The 21,732-nt window shown below is 44.4% G+C and overlaps 1 protein-coding gene across 1 annotated transcript in view; it reads right to left on the bottom strand.

Moving 5' to 3' along the window:
- Positions 1 to 21,732, bottom strand: part of COL12A1 (collagen, type XII, alpha 1) — a 237,313-nt gene that overhangs the window by 196,109 nt on the left and 19,472 nt on the right. Inside the window, 8 exon segments of the mRNA XM_015409542.1 lie at positions 1 to 12; positions 14 to 246; positions 12,067 to 12,357; positions 14,369 to 14,542; positions 16,130 to 16,294; positions 16,440 to 16,703; positions 17,805 to 17,864; positions 20,290 to 20,433. The exon segment at positions 1 to 12 is cut by the window's left edge and continues 358 nt beyond it. Of these exon segments, the coding sequence (XP_015265028.1) occupies positions 1 to 12; positions 14 to 246; positions 12,067 to 12,357; positions 14,369 to 14,542; positions 16,130 to 16,294; positions 16,440 to 16,703; positions 17,805 to 17,864; positions 20,290 to 20,433 (1,343 nt within the window).

Raw genomic sequence — 21,732 nt, 5'->3', positions numbered from 1 at the left:
AGGGAAACATTTTAATAGCCTGAATTATATCTTCAATTCTGTTGTATCTATTCAATGTGAACTCCGTATGAGGGTCTCTGCTATACTGAACAAGGCTTATCTGGACTTTTTCAGGTGAGATCTCAAAGCTTTTCACTAACACTTCCAAAAATGCTCTTACTTTAACAAAATTGGCAATGCCAATGCTGTAGGAGCCATCAACCAAAAGCACTATGTCAGCTTTTACATCCACACCACGTGAGCATTCTGTAAAAAGGAAGGAATAATATTTAGTATTCATACTTTAGGATGCTGAAAGTATTTTGTATCATCATTATTAATATAAGATTGTGAGGGTGAGATACAGGGATGGGCTGAAACGGAAATAAATATTCATTTATTTAAAACATTTCTATGCTTCTTTCCCACCCAAATAGGGTCTTCAAGGTATATATAGTGGTTTGCTTATCAAGTTCATGGCACAGGAGAGATCTGAATTGTAGATACCGCAATTCATAGCTCACAGTGTTATCACATACAGAGTTGCACCCTTCTAAGCCTACTTCAATGGACTTCAATATACTATTCTGAGTACAACTGCTTACAATCGCATTATCAGGCTCTTAGACACTATACTACATCATACCTACATAAAATATCTCCTACTAATTGGCATTTTGTGCATTTCTAAAATCGCAGATCAAATGTTCTCACTTCCAAACTACTAAATGTGACCCTTCTAGCAAAAACTATTTTTTGTTTTCAGTTTAGAAAAGAGATGATTAAGGGGGGACATGATAGAGGTTTATAAAATTATGAATGCGATGGAGAGAGTTGACAAAGAGATATCTTTCTCCCTCGCCCCAAATAGAAGAGGTTATCCAATGACAGTATATTCAGGGACAGTATATTCAGGAACAGTATGTTCAGGATGGACAAAAGGAAATACTTCTTCACACAGAGAGTGATTAAAATGTGGAATTTGCTGCCAGACGTCGTAGTGATGGCTACAGGAATAAACAGCTTTAAAAGGGGGTTAGAAATACATGGAGGATAGGACTTTCAGTGGCTACTAGCCATAGTGACTGAGGGGAACCTCCACATTCAGAGGCACTAAACCTCTGAATACCTGAGCCAGGAGGCAACATCAGGAGAAAGACTCAGCCTCCATGCCCTGTTGTTGGCCCTCCAGAGGAATTGGTAAGCCACTGTGTGAGACAGGATGCTGGACTAGATGGACCATGACCACGGATCTGATACAGCTGAGCTCTTCTTATGTTCTCCAGTTGTGCTAGATCAGCTATATAGGAGCTTATAAGATTCATAAAAACGAAATGGGTCTGTTCAAGTGTCCACATATTCAAGCTTCCAACAGCAGGTAGCTAGAGGCTCTCATAAAGCCCACAAGCAGCAGGGGAAACAAAAGTGTCCCTGCTTTGTTTGCCCAAATCACTTAGAGTTAAGAGGTACACTGTTTCTGAAGAAAGGGGTGCCACTTAATTGCCATGGCTAAATGCAGCTCAGAGACTTATACATCCCTTGATTTGTCTAATGCTTTTTAAAAACCATCTAAGCTCTTCTAAAATTTCTCATGGCAGCAAGTTCTATAAGATAATTTACACATTGGAGATACTCTTTTCTTGCCTGAATCTAGCACCAACAGATTTTATTAGATGATCACAAATTCTAGTGTTAACTTATAATACTAATAATAGCTTACCAAATTAGTACATTGATAGACATACTGAGGAAGTGGTGGTACTATGAACATCTAGTAGCACCACTTTTGTTAACAAAATATGTGAAGTTGCTGTGTACATGAATATTTTGTGCAATCCTTCCCTCAGTTTTTCCAAGTGAACATATATGGCCAAATTACTTGGCATATTGTAATCATGGTGGGATTGCTCATATCCTTATACTTCCCAATCATGCCCGTAAAAAGCCACTACAAAAACTGTGTGAACTGGATCATAATATACAGATTCCTTTCTTCTGTAATCATCACCATCGTTGTAAGTGGAAATTACAGAAAATAATATCTCAAAAGTATCTAAACTCTTATTTTAATGAATCGTTTAAAATACATATTACACAATATCAACTTTAAAAAACATTCTATATTCAAGAAAAATGGATTTGCAATTCTCCCTTATTCTGTCCATCTTTTTCACAAAAATCCATAGAATCACAGAGTTGGAAGGGGCCGTACAGGCCATCTAGTCCAACCCCCTGCTCAGTGAAGGATCAACCTAGAGCATCCCTGACGAGTGTTTGTCCAGCCACTGCTTAAAGACTGCCAGTAAGGGAGAGCTCACCACCTCCCTAGGCAGCTGATTCCACTGTTGTACAACTCTTACTGTAAAAAAGGTTTTCCTAATATCCATCCAGTATCTTTCCGCCTGTATTTTAAACTCATTATTGCAAGTCCTATCCCCTGCTGCCAACAGGAACAGGTCCCTGGCCTTTTCTAAGTGACACCCATTCAAATACTTAAAGAGAGCAATCATGTCCTCAATCTCCTCTTCTCCAGACAGAACATTCCCAAGTCCCTCAGCCTTTCCTCATAGGGCTTGGTCTTCAGGCCGCCGATCATCCTCATCATTCTCCTCTGCACCTGCTCCATTCTGTCCACATCCTTTTTGAAGTGAGGCCTCCAGGACTGAATGAACAATGCAAAGTAATAGAGGAAAACAATAGAATGGGAAGAATGAGAAGGACTACAGATCTCGTCAAGAAAATTGGAGAAATCAACGGAACGTTCTGTGCAAATCTGGTCATGATAAAGGACAAAAATGGTAGGAACCTACCAGAAGCAGAAAAGATTAGGAAGAGATGGCAAGAATACACAGAACAACTATACAAGAAGGACCTCAATGTCCATGACAACCACGACAGTATGATCACTGACCTCGAGCCAGACATCCTGGAGTGCGAATTCAAATGGGCCTTAGAAAGCATTACTAACAACAAAGTTAGCGGAGGTGATGGTATCCCAGCTGAGCTATTCAAAGTCTTAAAAGATGATGCTGTTAAAGTGCTGCACTCCATATGCCAGCAAATTTGGGAAACACAACAGTGGCCACACCATTGGAAAAGGACAGTTTACATTCCAATCCCAAAGAAGGGCAATGCCAAGGAATGATCAAACTATCGCACAATTGCACTCATTTCACATGCTAGCAAGGTCATGCTCAAGATGCTCAAGATCCTACAAGCTAGGCTTCAGCAGCATGTGGATAGGGAACTGCCAGAAGTACAAATTGGGTTTCGAAGAGGTGGAGGAACGGGAGATCAAATTGCCAACATTTGCTGGATTATGGAGAAAGCACGGTAGTACCAGAAAAACATCTACTTCTGCTGCACTGACTATGCTAAAGCCTTTGATTGTGTGGGCAACAACAAATTGTGGCAAGTCCTTCAAGAGATGGGAGTACCAGACCACCTCACATGTTTCCTGAGACACCTGTATAACGGTCAAAAAGTTCGAACCAGATATGGAACAACAGATTGGTTTAGCATAGGAAAAGGAGTACAACCAGGATGTATATTGTCACCCTGCTTATTTAATTTATATGCTGAGTACATAATGTGAAATGCCAGCCTGGATGAATCACAAGCCGGAATTAAGATTGCCACGAAAAACATCAACAGCCTCAGATATGCAGACGATACCACTCTAATGGCAGAAAGTGAAGAGGACCTAAAGAGCCTCGTGCTGACGGTGAAAGAGGAGAGCGCAAAAGTTGGCTTGAAACTCAACATTAAAAAAACTAAGATCATGGCATCTAGCCTCATCACTCCTTGGCAAATAGAAGGGGAATTCATGGAAGTAGTGACAGAATTCATGTTCCTGGGATCCAAGATCACTGCAGATGGTGACTGTAGCTGTGAAATTAAAAGATGCCTGTTCCTTGGGAGGAAAGCTATGGCAAACCTAGACAGCATAATAAAAAGTAGAGACATCACCCTGCCAACAAATGTCCGTATGGTCAAAGCAATGGAACTCCCAGTAATCATGTATGGCTGCAAGAGCTGGACCATAAGGAAGGCTGAGTGCTGAAGAATAGATGCTTTCAAATTACAGTGCTGGAGAAGACTCTTGAGAGTCCCTTGGACTGCAAGGAGATCAAATCAGTCAATCCTAAAAGAAAACAATCCTGACTGTTTCCTGGAAGGCCCAGGGGTTTTTTGGGGCCAGAGGGCGCCAGAGCACCACTCCGGCAGCCCAGGAGCCAGCGCAAATGGTGGCGGCAGCAAGCCCTGCCCCCAGCTCCCCGCGCCGAAGCACTGGGGCCAGGGGGAGGTGCAGAGAGCCCCGCAACCGGGTCCCCTGGGTCAGCGCAGAAGCGCTGTGGCCAGGGAAAGGCGCGGAGAGCCCCACAGCCGGGTCCCCTGGGCCTGCGTAGAAGTGCTGGGGCCGGGGGGAGGCCCAGAGTGCCCGGCTGTTGGGTTCCCCAGGCCTGCGCTAAAGCGCTGTGGCCGGAGGGAGGCCCGGAGAGCCCCGCAGCCAGGTCCCCGGGCCCGCACAGAAGCACTGCAGCTCGGGGGAGGTCTGGTGAGCCCTGCCACCGGCACCAAAGAAGTAAGGGATCTGCGGGGGTGGCAGGGGCTTGTGGGGGGGAGAGCCTCCCTCCCGCCATCTCTTTGCCATTCCTTGCTCTTTTCCTCCTTTCCTTCTCTCTTTCATTCCCTCCTTTCCTTCTCTCCTTTTCCTCTTTCCCTCCTTCTTCCTTTCTCTCTTTCTTTCTTTCCCGCCTTCTTCTCCTCTCTCCTCTCCTCTCTCTTTTTATCCCCTCTTTCCTTCGTTCTTTTCTTCCTTCTTTCCTTCTCTGTACTCTCTCTCTTTCCTTCCCTCTTTCCTCCTTCTGTGGCCCAACTCTAGTGAGAAGGTGTTTAAACTTTAAATCCCTTCTCTCTTCACTCCCCCCCCGCAGGCCAGCTGGGGAAGGGAAGGGGAGGCTCTTGAAGATGCCTTCCCCCCCCCTTTACTTCCTCTTCCAACATCACCTCAGGTGATGCCAGGGGGCGTGGCATGTGCTAATAGCCTAGTAGCTCATTAGCATACCGTATGCTAATGAGCTCCTACAGCTCTTTTTCTACGAAAAGACCCCTGGGAAGGCCAGATACTGAAGATGAAGCTCAAATACTTTGGCCACCAAATGAGAAGGAAGCACTCACTGGAGAAGACTCTGATGCTGAGAAAGATTGAAGGTAAAAGAAGGAGACAGCAAAGGATGAGATAGTTAGACAGTGTTATCAATGCAACGAACATGAAATTAAGCAAACTTCAGAGGACAGCAGAAGACAGGAGGGCTGGCGTGATATCGTCCATGGGGTCGTGAAGAGTCAGACTCGACCATGCAACTGAACAACAACAAAATAATATGCTATCATCCTTCTAAAAGTTTCAGTTTAGGCATTTGTGATGCCTCCAACTATATATCATGTTATTCTTCTGCTGCTACATCCTGGCTATCGCTGTCAAGTAAATTATTATTTCCTCATTTTATTTCTTTCAGCTGTTGGGGGATACAGAGAACCATGACCTAAAGAGCCTCGCGCTGAGGGTGAAAGAGGAGAGCGCAAAAGTTGGCTTGAAACTCAACATAAAAAAAACTAAGATCATGGCATCTGGCCCCATCACTCCTTGGCAAATAGAAGGGGAATTCATGGAAGCAGTGACAGAATTCATGTTCCTGGGAAAGCCACCTCATCCAACAGGACCTTGCTCAGCCCACTGGATGACCTTCTAACGGTCCTTTTCCCTCAGTCTAACCTACCTCACACAATTGTTGTTACAATAAAACAGAGGGGGGAACAGAGGGCCCTTTGAGAAAGGACAGAATACAAACGTACTAGATAAGACTTTGTTGCCTTCCCCTTTCTGCTACAACCCCCCCACCCCCACTCCTAAGAAAGCCACTCCAGAGGATCAGAGGACAGTCTTGGACATGGGATGGGTGGAGGGAGCTGGAAGATAGAACCTCCAATGGCAGATCCTATTTAGGCAAGTGGAAGTACCTTCTGCCTGCACAGTAACATGTCTGGATGCAGCCCTGTATCTTTTTAGAGAGGTCAGCAGAAGTCTTTTGGATTACAATACTTATTTTAGCTTACAAAACATCAAGAGGCCCAAAAAAATAGGTTGCTTACCTGTAACTGATGATCTTCGAGTGGTCATCTGTGCATTCACACCCTGGGATATAGTGCGCCTGCGCCAACCCCGATCGGTATTGTAGAAAGCTAAAGGGATTTTCTCACCCACTCCCCCATCACATGCCGAGCTCAATGCACATGACTAGGGGAGGGGCACGAACATCCCGCCAGTTCCTTCTGACCGCTGCCCTCAGTCACAAAGTAAAAGGAAAGGACCGAAAGCAAAGGGGAAGGAGGGCAGGTGGTATGAATACACAGATGACCACTCGAAGAACATCAGTTACAGGTAAGCAACTGTGGTCTCTGTGCATCACACCCTGGGAGACTAGAAACCAATAACCACCGACCTGGAGGAGGGTGCTGAAGGTCTTAGACATGCACCGCTCGCAACATAGCCCGTACCACCATCATACACTCATGAAGACGAATGTCTAGGGTGTAGTGCTTCACAAATGTGTGAGGAGTAGCCCAGGTTGCCGCATTGCAGATGTCACCAAGTGATGCACCTCGCAGGAAGGCCGTGGATGTCGCAATCAATGCTCCCTCTAAGGTGTGGAGTCCTGTGAGCAAAGATTCTACTTTGTGAGCTACCGGCATTGAAGTTGTGAGCAAGTGATTTGGCTACTGCATAAATTAGTCTGCTCTGGAGCCATCCTCCCTAAGCTAAGACAAAAATGTGTGAGCCGGAGGCTAAAAAACTGTGAGCTGGCTCCTACTAACTCAGCTTAGAGGTCGCAATAGCCCAGGTGAAATGTGCTTGTAGCGGACCCGGGAGCGGCTTCTTAGCGAGCAGATAGCCGAGTTTGGTCGTCTCCACGATCCATTTGGATAGACACTGAGAGGATAACTTCTTCCCCTGTGAAGGTAACGCATGAGAGACGAACAGAGCTGGGGACTTTCTGAAAGGCCGTGTTCTGTCCAAGTAGAAGAGCAAAGCCCTCTTGACGTCTAGGGAGTGAGGCATTGGGAAGAACACAGGGAGAACAATGTCCACTCGGAGATGGAACTCCGAAACTACTTTGGGCAGAGAAGAGACATCTGGGGCCAGGGTAACACCATCATTATGAAACGTCATGTACGGAGAGTCACACCTGAGTGCTGACAATTCACTCACCCTCCTGGCTGAGGTAATTGCTACCAGGAAGGTAGTCTTCCAGGAGAGGAGTTGTAAGTTACAGGTAGCCATGGGCTCAAAAGCTCTGCCCATTAACTTGGTAAGTACCAAGGGGAGATCCCAAGCCAGCAAAGGGCTGGGGAAACCAAGTGCCTGAGCCCTTTCAAGAACTGCTTGGTCCTCGGGTGCGAGAAGACAGAATGTCCGTCCACCTCAGGGTGATTAGCTGAGATGGCTGCCAAGTGCACCCACAACAAAGAAAAACTGAGGCCCAAATCCAAACGTGATAACAAAAACCAAAACACTGTAACTAGATCAGTGGGGGGAGGGGATAGCCCCAACAGATGTAGGTAAGACAGGAAGGTCTTCCACTACCCAGCATAAGAAGCCCTAGTAGAAGGCTTACGACAATTAGAGAGCACAAAGTCTATTCGGACTCTGAGTGCTTCCAAAGAATCCTCCATGCTGTCAGTTCAGATGCGGTACGTCATTATGCAGCACCTGACTGTCCTGTGCCAGAAGGAGATCTGGCACCGGTGGAAAATGAAGGAAGGAGCCCTTGGAGATGTGCAGGAGAATGGGGAACCAGTGCTGTCTGGGTCACCATGGGATTATGAGGATGCAATTCGGTCTTTCCCGTAATATTTTGACTATTACCTTGGTGAGTAGAGGAAAAGGTGGGAAAAGGAACAGGTATCTGTGAGTCCATGGATAAAGGAGACTGTCCCGGAGAGAGAGCGGATCTCCTCCTGCTCTGGAGCAAAACAGGCGACACTTCTTGTTTTCGCGCGTCGCAAATGCATCGACATCTGGATGGCCCCACTTCTGGAAAATGGGGATAGATATGACCAATTGCTCTCCCACTCATGCCATGACGCACCTCCTTTGCTCAGGAAGTCTGCCTGCACATTGAGGGTTCCTGGTAGATGGGCCACAACTAGAAACGTGCCCCATGACTGGTACTCGTTCCAAATTTCTGTGGCTAGCTGACAGAGATTCCTGGACACCGTCCCACCCTGACGGTTGAGATAACAGAGTGCCGTGGTGTTGTCGGTGAGAACCGCAACTACCTGGTGGGTCACTAGGTGACGGAAGGATCTTAACGCGTACTAGAATGGCTAGTAACTCCAGAAAGTTGATGTGGTGATGTGTCACTCGAGGGTCCCACTGCACCCCCACACACAGGCCTTGAAGATACGCTTCCCAGCCCCAGAGAGATGCGTCCAAGGTCAGGGTGACTACCGGGTCTGGACAGTGGAATGGAGCTCCCTTCAATAGATTCTGCCTGTCTTCCCACCAAAGGAGAGAGGTTAGGACATGTCCCGGAAGAGTGAAGCGTAGGGACTGAGGTTGATACTGGGGGTGGAATTTTTGAATAAACCAAAGTTGGAGTGGTCTCATTCAAAGTCTGACAAAGACCAGGACCAACATAATTGCAGCCATGAGCCCTAACAAATGTTGTATCTGCTTTGCTGAAGCCGTCTGTTGTTTTCTGAAGAGGCCAATGAGGGCTATGATGTCCTCTACCCTTTTGGGGGGGAGGAAAGCCCCGCAGAGTATCGAATCTAGGATTGCGCCGATGAATTGCACCCGAGTGGAGAGGGTGAGCATCGACTTCTTTAGATTTAACCACAATCCCAGGGTTGATAGGGTGTTGAGGGTTAAGGTAATGTGTTAGAGCAAGGTTGTCTCGGTCTCCGCAATCAACAACCAATCGTCGATGTACGGGAAAATTTGTACGCCCTACAGCCAAAGGTGAGCCACAATGACCACCATTACCTTGGTGAAAACGCAAGGCGCAGTAGAGAGCCCAAAGGGGAGAGTGTTGTACTGAAAGTGGTCATTGCCGACCGCAAAACAGAGGAACATCCTGTGGGACGGATGGATAGACACATGGAAATAGGTGTCCTGCAAGTCCAGGGTTACCATCCAGACTCCCCTCTCTAAAAGGGGAAGGCTAGACTGTAGAGTTGCCATGCGAATTTTTTTGTAAACAATGTATTGGTTCAGGTTTCTGAGATCCATGATAATGGTAAAGTAACGAGAATAGAAACCAAGGTGTTGTTGCAGCACTGGAACTGGTTCTATAGCATCCTTGTGAAGGAGGTTTTTTATCTCGTCCAAAAGCGGAGGTGACGATGGAGTGAGGATGAAGCTGTTGGGAACTTGCATGAACTCTATCCCTCCCGGATCACAAAGAGGACCCACCGATCCGATGTTATCCGATGCCAAGCATACAGGTAAGGGGAAAGGCGGGTGGGAAGATTGGAGTCAAAAGCTCTATTTGGGGGTTTTCTGGGGCTTGGCCCTAGGTTGTGATGCTGCTGCGAATTTGGTCTTGTTTCCATAGGGATGGGAAGAACTGCCAGGAGACCTCTGCCACTGTGGTACGGGAGAGGATTTATTCCAGGACTTTCCTCTAGATTGCCTAGAGGTCGTCATGACTCCCAGATTGCGGGACATTTTAAGACTTTTGTCAAGGTTCTGGAGGACGGAATCAGTTGTAGTGCTGAAGAGCCCATCACCCTCAAAGGGAAGATCTTCAATGATTGATTTAATGTCCTGCTGCAAGGCTGTGGCACGTATCCAAGCATGGCGTTGTAGAGCAACAGCAGAAGTGAGGGTCTTAGATGCCATGTCTAAACTATGCTTGGTCGCATTAAGCTGGTGTTTAGCCACTAGCATACTTTCCTTTTGTATGCGTCTAGCTTGGCGGTTGTAGTCCTCAGGGAGGGCTGCAAGGAATTCCAACATTTGTTCCCAAAGAGCATACTGATATCTGCCCATGCAGGCCATGTAATTAGAGGCTTTGGTGCTCAGTGCTCCAGCAGAATAAAATTTCTTGCCGAAAGAGTCCAGCTTCCTGCCTTCTTTGTCTGATGGGGTGGAGTGGTTGCATTTTCCCTTTGATGAGGAGGTGATGATCACTGAATTAGGCTTAGGATGAATGAACAAAAATTCAGCTCCCATTTCCTGCACTTTATACATATGGTCCATCCTTTTGTTGGAGATAGGAACAGAGGCGGGGTGTGCCCAAGGGGCTTTAGCTGTTTGTAAAAGGACAGATGTCATGGGTAGGGTGATCGCAGTTGATGTGTCCCTCTGGATGATGCCAAAGACGGAGTTGGTAACGACAGGTAGAGGTTGGATAGTCGGAAGTGCCAGTATGTTGGCCATCCTTTTAACAAAGTCTCCATAAGATTTAACATCCTCCGACGGAGAGATAGGAAGATCATCCTCCACCTGTTGGGGAAGGGATTGTTGAACAGAAACATCCTCATCACCAGAATGGGAACCCTCAGAGGAGCCAGAGTGCTCTGAAGGGTCAGAGAATGGTGCCAGGCAAATTGGTGTAAATTGTATCGGTTCCGACTTGTCCTTGGAATGTGTCAGTATCGATGGTGCAGGTTTGTGCGGCTTGCTCATCAGTACCAAAAGTTGCGGTTTCGCGAATTCTGGTGTCAGAGGAACTTCGCGATACTGAGACAACCTGGATGAAGTAGACTGTCAGTCCCAAACTATGGGTGGCTGCAGAGGAAGCCAGGGCATGCCACCAGGGAACAGGTATGCCCCATATAAGTATTGCCACTGGCATCGGTCCCAAGAGGGAGGTTGGAACTGTCCAGGTGATCGATCCCGATCATCAGAGTCCTGCTGGGGCAAGTGAGCACTATCCACTCCCTGGTCCGAGTGTAGACTCTGAAGACTCAGAGACCAGGAGATTTGCGTCAGGTCCATATCATGCTCAGAGTCCGTGAGATGGATGGGACGTAAGGAGGATGAACGCGGTACACCCTGTAGCTGCCCATGGCCTGAGGAGTCAAGCGAAGCGGCTGCATCTGTATTCACCCCACTGTCCAGCATAGGGGTGTCAGAGTCTTGGTAGAAGAGCCCTTCTTATGCTTGACAGGCCGATCATCCTTGCCCACCCGGGTTTTTTTCGCGAGTGTATGGGCTGAGGACTGCGAAGCCGGGATCGGGCGTTTCAGCACTGAGCGATCAGCATCAGGTGAGCTCAGCGTCAGAGACCGTTCAGACATCGACCCTGACACCAGGGTCGACATAGACGCATGTCCCGATGTCTCCTGTGATGACATCATAGGTGAAAGAGCCTGTTCAAGTAGCACCACACGAAGTCTAGCAGCTTGATTCTTCTTCATTTGCCGGGAGAATTTGGCACAGTGGGCACAGGAGTCAACTCAGTGCGATTCCCCAAGGCACAATAAACAAAGGAAGTGTCCGTGTGGGGGGGCAATCTTACTGCCAGCACCACCAAAAAAACCCCACCATTTGTCCATAGGCCGGAAAAGAGGGGGGTAGAAAAAAACCTTTTGCCAAAGCAGACAGACAAAGAGAGAAATTCCTAACTAACTAAACTACAACTAAAAACTAGCTAACTACAAATTTTAGAACGGGAGAGAAGGAGGCCGAAGCCAGTCCTTTTTACCGACCGAGGCGTAGAAGGTCCTACCCGCACGGCGGTCAGAAGAGCACTGGCGGGATGGTTGTGCCCCTCCCCTAGTCATGTGCACTGAGCCCAGCACGTGACGGGGGAGCAGGCGCGAAAATCCCTTTCGCTTTCTACAATACCAATCGGGGTCGGCGCAAGCGCACTATATCCCAGGGTGTGATGCACAGCGACCACGAAGAAGATCTGTTCTATTCACTTTTCTAAAACATATAGCTGCAGATTAAAAAGTGAAAAAACTAATACTTTCTATCTGTTGCTTCAATTATATTTTCCCCAGTAATCTGTCGCTTTTGTACAATTCAACTAGCATTGTGCACATTAATTTCACCCATCAGTGACTTACCCACTTGAACTTTTACTGGCTGTGTTTTTTCCATTATAGTCACTGGTTCACTGGCAGTCAATCCTTTCATTGCATACACATGTATTTGGTATTCTGTTTCTGAAGAAAGGTCTTTAACATTAAAAGCAGTTGTTTGGGGTCCTACACTCAATGAATATTGTTTGGCACCAGCTATCATTGGAATGAGCTCCACCTTGTACCCAGTTATTTCACTAGGAGATGGATACCAAGTGATTCTAATAGATCTTGATGAGACTTGTGTAGCTACAAGGTTTGATGGAGGTTCAACAACTGAAAAATTAGAAACAAGAATGAAGTTATAAACAGACTGACATCTGACTTTTAGAACAAACATAGTTGCATCCCCCCCACACACACACACATCCCAAACTTGAATGCTGGATCAAATAAATGACAATTTTGGGCAAAGGTATTTCTTAGCCAGCCTATTCTATACCCATTTATGACATCATCACATGAGTGATGTGAATAAAGGATGCTGATACATGTGACCAGAGTTATGCTTATCGCTTTGTTCATGATACAGTGATGTCATAGGCAATGCAAAATAAAAGTGTAGAACTACACCCTAAGGGCTGTAGATTTCCATTAGATGCCTTAGCCTGCACAACCAAAAGGTTTCTAAGGCACTACTAATGTCCCTTAGCAACTGGCACCTCCAGATAATTAAGTGCATCACCCTTTTTTAAAAAAAGAGAGAGAGAGAGCTAGAAGTATATCTTTTTAAATCTTGAAGAGCAATAAAAGGTGGCAGTTCTAAGAACACTTTCCTGGAACTAAACACCTTTGAATAAAATGAGACTTACTTCTGAGTAGACCTCCTTGGGATTGCTCTTCAAAAGTTCAAACTGATCTCAGTAGTCAACGATAGCTATACCTGAGTCTACTCAGTAACACCTATTCAAAGTTTGCATTCTCTGATTTATAATTCATAGGCCTGATCCAAAAGTAAGAAGTGACTAGTTCTATGGGAATAAACAAGTTTTTAATGGTGATTGTTCAATAGTATTTCCCTATGTTACATGATAGACCATTTTTGAAATAGCAAAGTTTCTCAGACTCTTTGTGAAGTGGCATTAAGGGCAGCTATTCTGTATAGGAATTTTGCTTTCTGCTTTCTGTAATCCATGCCTTCTCCTATGATTACATTCTGATAACATGCTGTGTCTTATTTCCTCTCGCAAGCCAAATGGCCAACCATTTGGCCAGAGAAACTTTATAACCATGCCATATAACCAAACATTCTTTCACACCTCTAAGGGATGGCTCCTGGCTCTGCCTCACATGCAAAAAGTCACATACATCATGGAGAAGCAGGAAACTGGGTCACCTGACTGCAGGAGGGGCCTCCAAACTTCTAACCAATCCTATGTTGCAGCTATGACAACCAACAATTGGGCACACCCATGTCCACTCGTGGTTGGCTGGATGGCCACAGCTAATCATGACTAGATTGGGGTTTAATTGATTGATCCTGAGGGGAGTGAGCTCTCTTGCTCTCTGCTCCTGCTCTCTCTGCTTGTTTTATTGCACCTGAAATGCAGCCCTTGAGGGACAAAGGGTGGCTTTGTGAACTGGATGCATGCTTGCACAAGATGGGATTCCTACTCAAAATCCCTTGGTGCTAACTGAATTATCACAATGGACAATCTTGAACTGTTTGGATGTTCCTGAACTTGGTAAATATGTATCTTACTGTGTAGTTAAGGCAAATCGCCTTAGGCTTGTTATTTTGGTAAACTCTGGTAGTCCATGCTAAGCTCTGTACTGAATAAAACATTATTCTTGTTTCTAAATGGTCTCTGATGTTCTACCTGAGTTCCAAGTCTAAATCTGGTGGCTAACCCTGACCACATACGCTACCTTGGTAAGAGTGTGCATCTCTGAGTGAGTTGCTATTGTGTTAAATCCCAGATGCTAATTAAGGGTTTGGAATCTCTCCCTTAAGAAAGGCAGGGACTAGTGAAAAGAGGTTCTGGTGGCATATTGTTCTGAAAACCTGAGAGGGTATAGCCTACCTCTGGGTTTGTTGTTTAATGTACTGGAAAAGTACAGGATTGCCTCCCATCCCTGGACTGGCTTGGGGGGCTAATACCTGTACATATTCAAACTATTAAAAAGTCAAAAACCCTTCTGGGTCTGCACAAACCCTTTGAGGTACTTGAATTAGCTCTTTAGATCTGAGCCAGTAACCATTTCCTCCCTCAGAACAGGTGTCACCACAATTGGATACTTGAACAGGGATGCTTTTTAGTTACAATGAAAACTTAAAGTTTCTTACCTTCTTCACCACTAACCAGTTCACCCAATTGTTCATCAACGCCTGAGCATACTTGTGAGATTATTTCATTCTGTACATCCACAATGCCATCAAAATTAGCCACATTAAAAACATGTTTCAGTGAGGGTTGAGATGCAATTAACTTCAGTTCCTTGGCATCTGCAGCTTTGATTCCTAAAATATTAAAAATATGTGAGACCCAAATAATAACAGACACAATAGATTGTTGCATATCCATATTGCTGAGGTCTTGGACCTTTTCAGGCTTGGGATCAGCCCCTCCAGTGAGTTCAGAGGCAGGGAGGAGAAGACTGAAAGAAATTCCTGGCTTAGTTTGGGCTCAACCCATCCACTGTCTTTCCCATCAGACAGGTATATAAGAAGCTTCTAAGTGAAACCTCACCAAGAGCAAGACAGCTTTCTGAGAAGCAGAGTCCCTTCTTTCTTAATCCACTCTGCTTAACAGCTTATTAGCACTGTGAGGAACTTTGCTCACTGCACCAATATCACATGAGAAGGGGATGCTTCCCTGCTTATCTCAGTATCTGTCAAGCTCAGGCTTAACTTTCATTTCCTTAAGTTTTGTTTTTCTTCCCCTTCACTTGTCATGTTGAATTCCTGGGGGGGGGGGTGGAGCACATGGGAGTAGAAGCCATAATTATTCCTGAAGTTGTGCCCCAAGTGTTGGTTCTCATGGGACTGACCTTGGTGAATCTTTGTGCCATGCCTAGGTTAGATAGGGCACCATATATCTGCCTGTGTTGCCACAGAAACACTAGAGGGAAGGTGTGACGTGAGTGAATGTGGAATTTTATGCTTTTACCTATAACCTGTAAGTTCCCACGGTTTTCTTCAGTCCTAACAAAAGCTCTTGAACCTACCGCAAGCATATCTCTAATAAACATTTCACTGCCAATAGTATGTGTGGAGAGTGACTTAGCTGGGGACCTGACAGTATCAAATGAGTTGCCACATATGGTATGTGTGTGTCCACATACAGAAGAAGATAACTGTTTTTCCATTACAGCAGGTCTGTTTGGTGGATCCAAGTGTATGGATTTAATGGCAATTGTAAAGAATGAAGACAGCTGGGCTCCAGGAGAACCACAGTTCAGTGGCAGAGCACATGTTTCACATGCAGTGGATCCCAGGCAAATCCACTCTAATCTCAGGTGGCAGGGCTGCAACAGACCCTTGCTTGAAATCTTGGAAATACTGCTAGTCCTTACTAAATTGGGTAGACTACCGGACTGATGGAAGATAAGGAAGTTTAATGTATTCAAAGCAGTCTTCTTTAATAAAATTATTCAGCTAGTTTAAAGCAGTAGGTTGGATCCTATCAACTCTTCCAATTTATTTCACCCAGTTCCCCTCTTCACCCCACATGGCTTTTAGTTCCACACTACTATGCATAGTCATTTTGGTGTCAAACAGGATGCAGCTCCCTCTTTGCCAGACAGGAAAGATGGCAGATTTAAATGGTTAAAATATCGCTGTTTAGCTTATAGGGACCTTTCTGAGATATTAAGAGGGATCATAATAAAGATATTTTGGTGTTTGTGTTTTCACTTCTACTATGAAACACTCAAAACTATCAGTACAGTCAAAAATATGTCCAAATTCTGGTAATGCTTTTGAAAAGTAAATCTAATACAACTAACTAGAATTAGAAAAAAAAATGTTGTGTTTTTTTATAGCAAGCAGAACACAAAGCTAGAACTTTTGCCTGAGATGTGTGGTAACAATTTTTGATCAACATACCCAAAGAAAATATTTCAACTCCTATATCACGCAGTTCTCTTGCAGAAATTTCTACTTCATCTTGAGACTTTCCATCCGTAATGACAACTGCGACTTTGGGAAAGCCTTTCCTTCCTCCAGCGGACTCAGTGAATGTATTCCTAATCAGATACTCAATAGCTTCACCTATAATTAATAAAATAGATTATGATTCTCTCATCCATGGTTAAGTCAAGATTTATATCAAATTTAATCTTGTAAAATCATATAAGATGATAAATAAACACAGCAAGCATGCTGTTTGTATTATTAAACAGCTAAAAGTCCGTACCTGTCATTGTATTGCCTCCTTTGTATGGTATTCTTTTTATTGCCTCAATGAGATCTCTCCTTTTGAAATACTGATTTAAGTTGAATTCAGTCCTTGTATCTGAACTGTACTGGACAACTCCAACTCTTGTTTTGTCTTCTCCAATGTCAAAAGCCGATACAAGGGTAACAATGAAGTCCAGTATATATTTGAAGTTATTTCTCCCCACACTCCAAGAGCCATCCACAAGAAAGACTAGATCTGTAACAGCGCTAATTGAACATTCTGAAACATAATTTTTACAAAATTACACCTATGTAGTCCAGCAATTAATTATCTCTTTCATGCACACACATATTACATACAATGGGTTACGTCCAAAGTTGTTCTTCCATGAGCAGAAAGCACTTCCATTCATACACTGGAAATCCTTGATTTTTACCCGTTTCACATTCAAACTACAGCCTCTCTCCCCCACACACACAATGCAATCTATGCTGATTGTCAAGAAAAGCTTTTGGGGTGTTCTAGGTGCACAGAAGACAGGGATAAGTAGGAAAAATGCATTCCACAAGCCCAGTTTCCCTTACAGTTCTTTGAATCTAATCTATTGCATATAAATAATGCAAAATATATAATGTGCCACATTATAGTACAAAAGCAAGATGCAGGATATGCCTATATAATCTAAAGACAATTTATATGTTGGCACTTTGTAGTTGGAATCAAGCTCTAGATAGGGAACTTCCGTGAACCAAAATAATTGGCAGGCCTCCTAAATAAAACATCGCTCACTAGACTGAAGAGACCTTTACACCAAGGGATAGATCAAAGATGGGGAGGGGGAAGCAACATGTTTAAGGAGCACAGAGTACAGCAAACAGGAAGATTAAACAACTAGTAGTCAACACCAGAAATGGAAGATATAGGTCGAATCTGCATTTGCATTTTAAAATCAGTTTCATGTTGCTGTGACACCATCTTTCTCTATGCTTGTTTGAATGTTGTTTGGAGAAGATTCTTTTAAAGCAGTTGGGAGGCACAATGACAGTGGAGCCACCACGAGAAGGTGATAAACGTATGTGGACATGCAAAAGTATGCTAGCACTGTTGAGGTGTGAAAACAAAACCAAATGTAGACAGCTTTTTTGAGGACGGAGTCAGAAGCCTGGGACACCGGTGGGAAAGACAAATGCAGATTCGACCACAAGCTCCTACAGTGATTAACATGCGATGATACACAATTTCACTGCCCAATGAAGACACATGCTAAGAAAAGGGCAGGAAAGTTGTTATACCTCTCTGTACAATTTTCTGCCTAGAAAGGGTGCTTTACACTGTTTCTTATTTCAGAGTACGGCACCATCTTGATTATATAATACTTACTTTGTAACTGAACCTCATCAGGCTTCTTTTCCCCTGTTGTTATTAAACCACCTGTTTGAACTGGAACAAAAGAAAACATAAGATTAATGGAAAACTAGAAAGTATTCTACAGCCAGATTCACATGACAACTTTCTCCCCATTAAAGAATGGCATTTGTCATCACTGAACATGCACTGGGCACCTGTGTAACATCATAGTAGGTATACTTCCCTAAAAGTCAGAATTTCTGAGCACATGATAATAGGGGGGGAAATCTTCATTGTGGAGAGAAAACAGCCTTGCAAAGTCAAAGCTCAGGTGGATTCATATAATTAGTTGCTACCTTGAAGGAGGCATGTGGGGCAATGCCCTTTAGACACGCACCTTTAACTTTCAACTTTTATTTTTTTTAAAGCAGCTTCTCAGCCCCTTTCAGAAGAAAATAGAAAACATGTGAACAGTTTTTCATCTGATTGTCTGAGGAAGAATGCAGGATGAAGAGCTGCAAGATGCTGGCCGTTGTCCTGAGTTGGTTAATGTCTTATGGATTGAGTTAATTCTCATCTACCTTATTCCACAGGTTCTTCTCCTCCATCCCAACTAGGGATGTCAGGCCTCTCACTATAAGAAATGGGGGAGGGGGAATGATGAAAATCAGAAGTGACATGGTGAGCTCTCTAGTATTTTACAAAAACTCTGGCAATACCATAGAGGTTTCTGTAAATACTAGAGTGTCTAAAGATATCACTTCCAGTTTTTACCACAATGTAGCCCAGAGGTGCTATCTTTACCCTAGGGTAGCCCTAACAACAGGGGCACCCCATTTTCTAACCTGAGCCAGAGACCCACAAACCCAGAACAAGGAAGGCACTCCTGGTTCTGAAACAGAGCAAGCCAGAACTCTGCAAAAAGGGATTTCATATTCAGGTTTCACACAAGGCAGACCTCCAAGGCCATATTCAATCTTCTCCTCCACCCAGAAGAAGTTATGCATATGAAACAATGGCAGTTCCACCAGGTAAAGTATCTGCATTTCTAAAGGCTATTCAAAGACCACCTGCCACATAGCCCTTTCTGTCTCCAGAACTTCACCTAGCCATTTTGTGTGACCCCATGTCTATGTGAGAATCCTGTGTCTTCAAACCTCTTGCCTGCTCCATCCCTCAGGATTCCGAGATAAACCAATCATACATTGAAATGTTCAGCGATCCTTCCTGACGCTAATCAGAGACTCGTCTCCCAACTTTTGTCTATACTTGGGAACCTTTTCAAACTGCCTTCTGGACCATTAATGGTCAGAAAATCTATTCAACTAGCCACCCAGCACCTGGCTTAATCTAATCAAGGCTATTGTTAAGCCTGACTCTGCCTCTCTGGAACGTCATTGGTCACATCCAGGTCTGGCTTCTCCTGATGCCGAATCCCCTGGGACCCAGGATTGGCCCAGGTAATCTTTTGTCCTCACCTGAGACAAGCCACTCAAGACCTCCTATTGGTCAGCATTGTTTTCCAAAGTCTATATCCGTCCACACATAACCCCCCACTCTCTCTCTCCTTCTCTGCCCCCTCATAGTGCATAACACTGGCCATTGGCACTATTCTCTTCAAGGACTTCTGCACATCTGTACAGGTATTACCCAGTAACTAACCCTTCTATTCGCTATCAGTCACCTCTGCTTTCTTAGTTCTGTATTGCTTGCTCTTTTTGAATGTTTAGTGTGCTTGTAATAAGGCAAATACTTCAATAAAATCTATTTAATTTACTCTTCAAATCCAGAATTTTCCTACTGTGCTGGACCTTAGTATACAAGTGGTGTGCGGTTCTTATACCCCTTTGGCCTATCCTGCCGCATAGCTAACTTCCCCAAATAACAAGGCAGGCCATTGTGGTAACAACAAGTGACATCAGCATACCAACATGACTCCAAAAGACTAGGCCCTGCCCCCAATTCCTCTCAGAGGTTGCTAGCTTGTGGCCTTGCAACCCTAATCCCAATGCAGTTTTGACTCCTACCCCAGTGTCTCATGCCCTGCAACATTTCTTGACAGAATGATATAGGTACACAAGTTAAATCGACAGGCTCATAGAATGATTACAAACACAGCATTTTTCTCTGTCCATCTGGCTATGCCATATGACAAAAAGATTGGCTTGGATCTTGTGGTAAATTTCGACTAACAGTCAGTAGAACAGGACTTCCGTGTCACTCCCCTCCCACTGCAGTCCAAACTGCTCCCTGAAATGCTACTCCTGGGTGACAGAGAACCCTCAGAAACAGCAAAAAATGGTAGCCATCACTCCGCCTTCCATTATTAGAAATTCACCACAGGATCCAAGCTATTCCATTCACAGACCCCAAAAGTACATTTTTGAATTTTCAATGTTTTAAGTGTATACTTACCGTAGTTTTGTTTTGAAGTGGGGAAAAAAGTTTAGTCAGATAATGCCAGATTGGTTGGGTAACACCTGATTTATTGAAGTCTTGATTTATTATGTGAACTTACTTGTAAGTTGACCAGAGATAGATAAACTCTCTTCTGTGTCATCATATGAACTTATTGTAACAAGATATTCAGTATCAGGTAGAAGATCTCTTAATATAGTCTGGGTAGTGCTAGGTGCTAGGGTAAATTCTCTAGTAGGTCCGTCTGCAAATCAACATACATAGAATACATGCACAGAATAACTACATAGAATACATACATAGAATAACTGCATCAATCAGAATTTCTAAAGACGCTAGGGTTAATTTAAACCCAGTAAAAAGACTTTTGTCTACATGCCATGAAAGACTTCAGAAGCCTCAAAGTCATCTGCTTTTCTAAAAACAGATAATGGTAGTTCAAAGCACACAAGCTATAGTGACACCTAACAATAAGTGGCTAGTTCAGCCTGATGACACAGTATGGGTGTGTGGCCAAACAGTTATGGGCAGTCTACCTGAGACCTGGCAGCCCTGACATCACAGAGAGATTAAACAGCCTAGTGCTTGGCAGCTAACTGCTGAGTGGAGTTTTATGGTTCATTAACAGCTTACTAAAAAGTAAACTGCAATTGTACTGCCTACAGACTAGAGCTGGTGAACGACAACTTCTCGATGCCAGCAGTTGAGCCTCATAAAGGCTTACCACTGGGCACAGGCAGTGATTGATAACACTATGCATAACTATTTGTTGTGTGATTCGTGTGTGTGTGTGTGTGTATTCATTATATTTGGAGAGAAAAGGAACTTTATGAGGAAAGTTAAGCTTCCTGTTCCCAAGACTGCAGCCCCAATCAATGTACCTCCCTTGTGGTTGTTTTTCAAAGCTAAATTACTGACTGGAACACTCATGCATGAACACATGAAATTGCCTTATACTGAATCAGACCATTGGCCCATTAAGGTCAGTATTGTCTACTCAGATAGGCAGTGGCTCTCCAGGGTCTCAGGCTGAGGTCTTTCACATCACCTACTGCCTGGTTCTTTTTAACTGGAGATTCCAGGGATTGAACTTGGGACCCTCTGCATGCCAAGCAGCACGATCACTCCATTGTATTCTATGGGGCCATAGGATACAATGAGAGGTTGTGCCGCTGCAGTGGTATGACCCTAGAGAGAAGGGGTTTAAACTTTAAAACCCTTCTCTATTTCCTTCCCCCCCCAGCCTGCCTTGGCAGGCCGCCTGGAAAAGGAAGGGGAGGCTTTTAAAGATGCCTCCCCAACCCTCCTTTGCTTCTCCAGCCAGCCTTCCAAGGTGGGCTGGCTGGGGAATCTAAGAAAGGTTGGGGAGGCATCTTTAAGAGCCTCCTCTTTGCTTTCCCAACCAGTGCGCCTTGTCAGGCTGACTGGGAGAGGTATTTAAAGATGTTACCATTTTATGACCTGATGTATTATGTTACGGCCTATGGCTAAGACAATAAACTTATACTATTTAAAGATGCTTCCCCATCTTTTTTTTTTTGCT

The sequence above is a fragment of the Gekko japonicus genome, unplaced genomic scaffold (assembly GCF_001447785.1).
Source record: "Gekko japonicus isolate JY-2015 unplaced genomic scaffold, Gekko_japonicus_V1.1 scaffold1213, whole genome shotgun sequence".
Lineage (NCBI taxonomy): Eukaryota > Metazoa > Chordata > Lepidosauria > Squamata > Gekkonidae > Gekko > Gekko japonicus.
This window is presented reverse-complemented; position numbering and strand designations above follow the sequence as displayed.